This window comes from Uranotaenia lowii, unplaced genomic scaffold (genome assembly GCF_029784155.1).
Source record: "Uranotaenia lowii strain MFRU-FL unplaced genomic scaffold, ASM2978415v1 HiC_scaffold_79, whole genome shotgun sequence".
Classification (NCBI taxonomy): domain Eukaryota; kingdom Metazoa; phylum Arthropoda; class Insecta; order Diptera; family Culicidae; genus Uranotaenia; species Uranotaenia lowii.
Genome location: NW_026598744.1, coordinates 91,620 through 101,584, shown reverse-complemented (window position 1 = coordinate 101,584; position 9,965 = coordinate 91,620). Strand labels below are relative to the sequence as shown.

General features: G+C 43.4%; 1 protein-coding gene across 1 annotated transcript; it reads left to right on the top strand.

The window, feature by feature from the left end:
* Positions 1-3,898: 3,898 nt before the first annotated feature.
* Positions 3,899-9,280, top strand: LOC129760852 (uncharacterized). The gene has a single exon (XM_055758528.1). The coding sequence runs from the start codon at positions 3,899-3,901 to the stop codon at positions 9,278-9,280; it is 5,382 nt and encodes a 1,793-aa protein (XP_055614503.1).
* The last annotated feature ends 685 nt before the right edge of the window (positions 9,281-9,965 follow it).

The window sequence follows — 9,965 nt, the reverse complement described above, 5'->3', positions numbered from 1 at the left end:
AAATTAAAACTTCAATTTGTGTTATTTCAAGAAGGAATTGTTGTCTAAATAATATGAATTTAGTACTGATACGTATGAAATAATGGTATGACTCTTTGCGGACATTTGAAAAAAGAAAAGTGGAAAGACTTGGTTCATATTCTAAAACGCTAGAAATATTTTTCAAACATGTACAAATGTGCTTCACAGAAGTTGTATCATGCGCCATTAAATTTATAGAACAACCACAAAATCCATTGCAAATGAACAGACACATGAACTGAGCCAGAGCCTGTCCTTTAAAATGGAGTATATAAGATTGATGTTCATTTGAAGGCCGAATGCAAAGAAGTGCTAACGTTCAACATTTACAAAAAATGTAGGGGGAAGTTGTCTACTACCGGACACTTAAGGTTTTTAAGCAATAACTTCAAAAATATTTTTTTGTAAATATTGGTTCCTCTACTGATTTGAAGAGCATCAATATTAAGATCACTAAACAATATTAGAAAAAAATTAATTTACAACAAATTCATGTGGTAAGAGAAATAATTTTATGTTAGTTTTCACTCATTTCCAAAACTGTCGTCTATGGCCGGACACTACGAATTTCATCCCCAAAGTTGTCACCAATGGCACATAAACGTAGCAAAATGACTGAAATCACTTGCTTAGGTCTTATGAGTACGTGTTTTCCAATATTGAACATTCTATGAAGTCATTCATAAAATTTTTTTTGACAAACCAGAATGTACATTTGTTTCGAAAAAAAAACTAGAGTAAAATTGTCTATGACCGGACAGCAAAATTTAAAGTTTATCATAGGACCAAAATGGTTTGGTTATTGAATCCGTATCTTCAGCGAACCATTTGAGGGTGCTATAGAGATAAAATAATGAAAGTTTCAAGTTGAAATCATTTATAATTTTGAATATTTTCTTGTCCGGTCATAGACAACAATATGGTGTCCGGACATAGAGAAATCGCATTTTTTTTTATTTTCCTAATATTTTCTTCGGGCTTCCGATTTGTTATCTTACACCTGCTGAAGTGGAAAGATAACCAACCAACGATGACGTTTATGTGCAACTCACATTTGACAAGCCGTAAAAACTGATCACAATATAAATGTAAAGTTTGGACGATCCTCGCCGAACTACTAGGCGAAAGCTTTCAAAGCCTATAATTGGTTTACCTTTTCAGATTGGATTACCATATTTCTAACACCATATTAGGCTTCTATTTACTTTATTTTCATGGTGTTAAAACATTTTTAGGATATTGCGTTTTCGAAAAATCAATGTTGTCCGGCCATAGGAGGTGTCCGGTCATAGACGACTTCCCCCTATACATGATTTCTAAATTTCTAAATGGTTGCCCGATCAGGAGGGAAAAACAAAATTATATCAAAATGAGATATTTTGATACTTATTTTTTTTCTATCTAAATGAGTTATAATTCAGTACTCGTAGGATGATAAAATATCTCAAATTATATCAAAAAATCTATACGATCATAGCTAAATTATATCAGTTTTTGATATGCCCCAATCAAGATTATATCTCGTTCAGATAGCATAGTTTGATATTGGACAGAACAAATTATATCAAAATTATAACTTATCAAGATATAATTGCTTCGAGAAAATTTTCTAGTGGAAGGTCAATAAACCACATTATTTGATAAATCCATGTTCCATTTTTGGTTTCCCAAAAATTTGATTCAATTTTATGAATCGATTGAGCGAAACTCGTTAATGTAAGGTTTGAGCCGTTGACTTCGATGTCTGTGTTTTAGAAAAAGTTGTACGTATATCAAAATAAGATATAATCATTTTATTTTAGGACAATCCGAAAAAAATCTTGATCATTGAATATGAGCTCAACCCCATTCAAGTTTGTCAATCAGAATAAGATATAATTCAGGTTGGAGAAACTTAAAATCGAAAATTTTGAGTACTTAATTAAAACTGAATCAGATGTAAATATCTTGGTGAGATACGTTTGAGTTATTATTTTGATATGCTCTCCTGATCGGGTGGGCCCAAATAAACAATCTGACTAAATAAACTTAACTTTTTTTTAAATAGTTCACCAAAAAACTGTTTACAGGTTCCCTGTTTGTTTACACAGAATTCAAGTACGTACTTAACATAAATGTGTGTTTTTGTTTAACATATTTTGGTTACGTAGGTGAGACTTTAGATCCGATTTTTTGTTGACATTTTTTTTGTGATTGATATTCCAGAAGCATAATTTTTTTGATAGCAGAAGCTGAATTTGTTTTTTTTTTTTGATAAGTTTTTGTTATGACCTAAAAGTGTTTAAAATAAAATTAACTCCTGTCATTTCACACGGTGAAACAAGTGGCAATGCGCCTTTAAGTCATGAAACATATTCCAATTTTTCTCTAAAATAGTCAGATAGGATATCCCGAGTGTTAAATCTGAACGGATATTTAAAATTTTTAAATGTCGATGTTCAGGGGAAGAAACGGCACCACTGAATGAGTTACCACCCAACATATTTTCTCCCGCTCGCTATCTACTACGTTTCCCAGTAGCTAAGATAGGAACAATACAATCGCTCTTGATTGTCCACTATATTCACCACTAACCCTCAGTATCGTCTCATATACTGGGGAAGCGGCAGTAGTCTACTATCAACTGCGATCGCGCGCGAACACATTTTTATACACGTTGCCCGTCGAACAATAAATTTATAAGCGCACTTAGTCTTTTAATAAAGTGGTGTATTTTCTTTAAAGTCGCGAGTTTCGTTTATGTGTCCGAAGGATATCGTCCCCACTTTCCGGTCAAATCCGGGAACATAAAATTGGTCCTTCGAGCCGGATGACTGACCGGTGGACTTTTCGAAGTGTGGGACCAAGTCGGACAATTGTGGACAAAGGGCATTGACCCTTTTTGTAAAGCGCGTAGTGAACAAAGTGCGTTGACCTTTTGTGCGATCGAACATTGCCCTATTGTTACACTTCGCGGGCAATCGTTAGCATCTGTGCGCCATCGCAAATTTTTATTGGCACAACGTGACGCGTGTTTTCGGAATTTTGGATTCCGTATTATTCTGGAACGAGTTGGCCAACAATCGATCCCGACCTGGTCAGGTTTCCGGGAATCAATATTAGCTGTTTTTTTGGAGTTGCTGTTTTGGAGTCGAAACTACACATCGCTGATCATCGTTTTTTCAACGGACGGTTGAACGGTTGAACGATTGATCGACGGTTGACATCATCTTCAACGGCTGGCCCGAAGGTTATCGGTCCTGATGGTCAACGTTCTGGATTAATTGATGCATGCGGAAAATCAATTGAGGTCGTAAGAAACGGAATATCAGGTGTAGTATAGCATGTTGGTCTGTGGTGTCGTCATGCATGAGACGTGCACCGAGTGAAGAAAGTGGGTAAGATGAACAACACGAAAATTCGAGCTTTAATAAAATTTAGAATCTTTGATCAAATATTCGCCAATTAATTGGTTATTTGCAACAATCCCTGGGTTTCTTTCCGCTGATTGACGATCGGTCTTTGGTTCTGCTGGCTTTGTTGGTTTTTGTTGTTTTTTTTTCTTGGTCGATTCCCCCCTCGCTGCAGTCAACAACTTATTTGCACTTGTCGTACGTGACACGGCGCGGCGTGTCAATTTGTGGATTTCGGAGTCAAAGTGTAAAAAAAAAAGTGAATTTGTTAAAAGTTGAACATTACAAATCGAAGTGTCTGCTTCAATACTTTGCTACAGTGCCTTTGAAATAGAACTTTCGTGATTGCAAATGTTTTACTGCATTGTAATAAAGTGTTGAACTTAGAAAACAAAAATCATATAAAAAAAAACATTTGAACTATCAGTGCCAATATATTAAGTGTTTTTTTGTGATTTTATGATTGGAGAGTGCAACTTATCAAAATGACCAGCGAGCTGAAGGATCTTAAGAAGCAGGAGAGGCAGATCAAATCAACGTTTGACGGTGTTAGAAAATTTCTGGACCAGTTCAAGGCAGAAAAGCATGCAGCTCAAGTTGCTACCCGTCTAGAAATGCTCGAGGCTGCAATGAAGAAATTCTACACCGTGCAACGCAAATTAGAAATTGTGCAAGAGGAAGAAGATGAGGAAACCAAAGAAACTCCAGAGCAGCGTAGCGAACGACAACAGAAACGTGATGATGCCAGTGCTGTGTTGAGCTGCTTTTTCGAAGACACCTACTGCGAACTCAAGGCTAGTTTGAAGGCACTTCTTCCTATTGAAGCTGATGTCATCACACCTCCTCAACCCACTACTCTTCCCAGCAGCCTTCCGGGAACTAACTCTCGTGTAAAGCTGCCTGAGATTAGACTGCCCAGCTTCGGAGGTTTCACCCGTGAGTGGGTTACGTTTCGGGATACTTTCCGTAGCTTGATCCACTTGAACGATCAGTTATCGACAATGGACAAGTTCACGTATCTCCGTTCGTCGTTAGTTGGAGATGCCTTCCAGGAAATCGGATCGGTTGATGTAACAGCAGCAAATTATTCCGTAGCGTGGGATCTGCTCCAAAAACGCTACGAGAATAAAAAATTAATAGTAAAGGCCCATCTCGATGCTTTGTTCAACGTCGAACCTATAAAGCGGGAGAGTTTTGAGGCTTTGAGTCAGCTGATCAGCGAATACGATCGCAACCTGCTGCAGCTTGCGAAGATTGGTGAGGAGACCGACAATTGGAGTACTATTTTAGCTTACATGGTGTGCTCAAGACTCGACTCCAGTACTTTGCGCCTTTGGGAGGCTCATCATGCATCGAAAGAGGTTCCTACTTATGATGATTTGATGGATTTTCTTCGGCAACAGTGCGCAGTTTTGCAATCCATTGCACCTGCTAAACCACATTTGAACGAGCCTAAGCATCCCCGGTTTTCTGTCAGCCACACAACGGTCAAGTCACCCAGTCGTTGTCCATTCTGCGGTAGTGAACCACATTCGGCCTTCAAATGTCAAAAATTTCTCAAGATGAAACTTCCAGAGCGGCATGAGACGGTGAAACGACATGGACTGTGCTTCAACTGCTTCTCTTCGTCGCACATGCTTCGTGCCTGCACCCGTGGAAACTGCCGTCAGTGTCAACACAAGCACCACACCCTGCTGCATCCAGTGAGAGTGAACAGTGCGCCAGTTCCGTACAATCCACAAGTGCCGAATCGACCATCAAATCCCATCAACCAACAACAACAACAACCACAACCACATGCCCAGAACACGACCACACCTACCCACCAGCGAAGTTCACATTCAAGCTCGTACCCAGTAACACTGCAAAGCAACCCACTACACACCACAGACCCTTCCATCGATACACATGCTTTACCTGTTAACACCTACACCTCACTTCATCAAGTTCTTCTTTCCACCGCCTTGGTGCGCGTTACTGATCGCCATGGGAATTTCCTTTTGGCTAGAGCACTTCTTGACTCGTGCTCGGAATATTGTTTTATTTCCACGAACCTTTATCAAAAATTGAATCTCGTTGAAGCTTCTAGCTTCCTGACTGTTGCTGGCATTGGTGGTTCGGTGGTTCAGTCCAACAAACTAGTCAAAGCTACTATTCTGCCGAGAGATCATTGTATTTCGTCCTACGTGGAGATGATTGATCTTCATGTTCTTCCGAAGCTCACTTCTACGCTTCCGACTCAAGCAGTTAGCCTGAATAAGCTGAAAATTCCGGCAGATATTACTTTGGCAGATCCAGATTTCCACCAGCCAGGACCGATAGACCTCATCATTGGAGCGGAGCACTACTACGATTTGCTTGAGGATGGCCGTAGAAAACTGAACGAGAACGGCCCGACGATGCAGAAAACTGTCTTCGGTTGGGTTATTTCTGGCCGAGTACCCGAAAGCACCTCAGTTGGTCCACGATCTGCTGCCTATCCATGCGCAAATGTTGAGCTACGAGATATAGTAACAAGATTTTGGGAATTGGAATCCTGCTTTTCCAAAAGCTTGTTGTCGGTGGAGGAATCTGCTTGCGAGGAGTTCTACGACGAAACGACCTACCGAGATGCAGATCAACGCTACGTAGTTTCATTGCCCAAGAAAGGCTACCTCATCGACAAACTCGGAGACTCCAGAGCCACAGCACTTCGAAGGCTCGAAGGTCTTGAACGACGTTTAGCGAGAGATTCAGCGTTGAAGCAGCAGTATTTTGAGTTTATCCAAGAATACATCGACATGGGCCACATGATCGAGGTCAAGGAGGAGGCGAATCAGCTGGCATACTACATGCCCCACCATCCTGTTCAGAAACCCGACAGCACCACCACCAAGTTGAGGGTAGTCTTCGATGCTTCTTGTCGAACAACTTCTGGGGTTTCGCTCAACGAGGCACTTATGGTTGGCCCAGTAGTGCAGGACGACCTGCTATCTATCGTTCTTCGGTTCCGGTTTCGCAAAATCGCAATTGTGGCAGATATTGCGAAAATGTATCGTATGGTGCGCATGAATCCAACTGATCAACCGCTTCAGCGTATCCTGTGGAGATTCTCACCAGAAGAACCTGTGAAGTCGTACCAGATGACAACGGTCACTTACGGAACTGCATCAGCGCCATACTTGGCAACCAAATCCCTCCAACGTTTGGCCCAGGACGGTGAGAGCAGCTATCCAGCAGCAGCAGCAGTGATCAAGAAGGATGTTTATGTCGATGATCTGATGACAGGAAGTGATGACCCAGAAGAAGGTGCCCAGCTGGTATCAGCTGTCAATACTTTGACCAACTCTGCAGGATTCATTCTTCGGAAATACTGTTCGAATAGTCCTGAAATATTGTCGAAAATCTCTCCAGAGCTGCGAGACGAAAGGACAACACTTGAGCTTGATTCGTCGACAGCGACAGTGAAGACGTTAGGATTACTGTGGGAACCATCATCGGACAGCTTCAAATTCGCAGTGCCAGTCTGGAATTCTGATGCTTGTGTCACGAAAAGATCCGTTTTATCCGACATTGCTCGTGTTTTTGACCCTTTGGGATTAATTGGACCAGTAGTTGTTCAGGCAAAAATATTTTTGCAACAAATTTGGAAGCATAAGTCTGATTGGGATGATCCGCTTCCAGACGATATGAAGATTTTCTGGGAGGAGTACCGCCGCAATTTGATTGCTTTAGAATCGTTTTCTGTGCCCAGGTGGACGGGCTATCTCAACAACTTGACCAGTGTAGAGCTCCACGGTTTCTGCGACGCTTCAGAAGCCGCATATGGAGCATGTATCTACCTTCGCTGTACATCAGATAAAGGGTCAATCACAGTTCGGCTCGTCACAGCAAAATCTAAGGTAGCACCCTTAGAAGATTTGGCTCGCAGGAAGAAAAAGCAATCGATTCCCAGATTAGAATTATCATCTGCCCTTCTATTGGCCCACCTGTACGACAAGCTGCGGCAAAGTATTCCATTCGCGATCTCTGCGTATTTCTGGACCGACTCCATGATTGTCAAGTACTGGCTCGCTTCACTTCCATCCAGATGGCAATCATTCGTGGGCAACAGAGTGTCGGAAATACAACACATCACCAAAGGCGGAATTTGGAATCACATCTCAGGGACAGAGAACCCAGCAGACATCATCTCCAGAGGCATGAGTCCGGCGCAGCTGCAATACCAGTCACTGTGGCTGGAGGGCCCCAGTTGGTTGAAATTCGATAGATCCGCCTGGCCAACAATCGTTGAACACCCATCAGAAATCGACAACTCCCTGCTCGAAGAAAAACCAGCAGCAGCTTTGCCAGTTCAAGCTCATCCACCAAGTTTTATATTCGAATTGCATTCTTCGTTGCCACGTCTTGTTCGAATTGTTGCTCTGCTGCAAAGATTCATCCACAACTCAAAGAAGCGGAATCGTGATACCAAACGCATCGGCCAAGTATCACTGGAAGAAGTTGACGAAGCTTTGCAAGCACTAGTGAAATTATCCCAATGTGAGACTTTTCCCGAGGAGCTGAAAGCTTTGCGCACGAACCACGACATTAGAACATCATCCCCCCTTTCTTCGTTGAATCCTGTGCTCGTGGATGGAACAATGCGCGTCGGTGGCCGGCTGCGCCATGCTGCTATTTCGGAAGACAGGCGACATCCGTTCATTCTACACCCGAAACATCCTCTGACCAAAACCATCATGCGTCACTATCACCTGAAGAATTTTCATGCGGGACAGCAGCTGTTGGTATCGACAGTTCGCGAGCGGTTTTGGCCAATTCACATCGACAGTTTGGCTCGCAAGGTGATATTTGAATGCGTGTCATGCTTCCGGAACAAACCTAAGGTGCAGCAACAACTGATGGCAGATCTCCCTCCAGAACGGGTGAATCCGGATTTTGTTTTCAACAAGGTCGGCGTTGATTTGTGTGGTCCCTTCTACATCAAATATCCAGTTCGGAAAACAGTTCCAATTAAATGCTTCATAGCCATTTACGTTTGCCTGGTTACCAAGGCGGTTCACATGGAAATTGTCGCTGATCTGTCCACCCAATCCTTCCTCGCATCATTCAAGCGCTTCACTGCTCTTCGGGGCACTCCCAAATTAGTAATGTGCGACAACGCCAAGAACTTCGTCGGCGCTGATCGCGAGCTTCGAGAGTTGAAACAACTCTTCGTTGACCAACAATTCCAACGCACCGTGATCACCGAAGCCGAGGTAGATGGCGTTGACTTCAAATTCATCCCTCCCCGTTCTCCCAACTTCGGAGGCCTATGGGAGGCGGCCGTCAAATCATTTAAGCGGCATTTTCGTAGAACCATCGGCAACAATCCTCTTACGTACGATGAGCTTCACACCGTAGTCCACCAAATCTCTGCCATCTTGAACTCTCGGCCTCTAACTCCACTTAGCAACGATCCAGACGACTACCAAGCACTTACTCCAGGACATTTCCTAGTCGGCCGACCCATGACTGCATTCCCAGAGCCTGATCTTCAAGACCTTCCACTTAACAGACTGTCTCTGTGGCAAGAAAAGGAAATGTACGTGCAGCGGATCTGGCAAAGGTGGTCTACAGAATATCTGTCCAATCTACACAACCGTACTAAGTGGACCAAGAAGCGCAACAACATACACGTCGGAACAATGGTGCTGATTATGGAGGAAAATATGCCGAAACAAAGTTGGTGCCTAGGCCGTGTTATCAACTGCATTCCTGGCCCAGACGGACACGTCCGGGTAGTGCTGGTGAAGACCAAGGATACCACTCTCAAACGGGGAATTTCGAAGATCTGCGTCCTTCCAATACGGGACAACTTCGACGAACTACCATCGCAGGAGCACTAGGTGCTTTCATCGAGGCGCTGCGGCGTCGCGGAGGTTCCCACATGGGGCCTCCGCTTCCAGTTACGTATTTTTTTTATATTATAATGCAAAAAACTTAAGGAATGTTCATCCCTCAGAGTCCCCCCCTCCTCGTTCCGGGTCCCGGAACGATCATCACACGGTCTTCATCGCAGTCACAATCGCCTTTTCGTCAATCGCAGTTGGTTCAGGTCTCAGCATGTAGCTTCCCGGTGTTTGGTCCATGTCAACGATACTTTTGTGCCGTCTCGGAGCATCCGCTCTCCCCAAGAACATACTCCGTCCATTTCTACATCATCCACAGCAACATGGGAACGAAACTACACAGCAATCACCGGCTCGTCCGAGGGAAGGTACCACCGCTCGGCATCTGCAACAAGATCGACAGGTCATCGAGGGTCTGATCAACTTTTTCGAAGGCCAGCGTCGTCGCAGTAGCAGCACGTTAATTGCTAGAGGTAGTCAGGTTCCATAAATCCATTCCACCACGATTCCAGTGGTCGTCATCGGTGCTGGAGGCACCCAACGGAGGCCAGGAGGCCTCCGTTCCAGGCAAGTTATGTTAGTGTTCATAAATTCAAGTGAAAAAGCACCCTCTCATATGTTTCAGCGCGCATCACATCCGTTGGGCCACGTGGGCACACGTGGCAGAGGTCGATTCCGAGAC

Coding starts and splice junctions, on each gene's coding strand:
- LOC129760852 (XM_055758528.1), top strand. CDS start 3,899: ATGACCAGCGAGCTGAAGGATCTTAAGAAGCAGGAGAGGCAGATCAAA.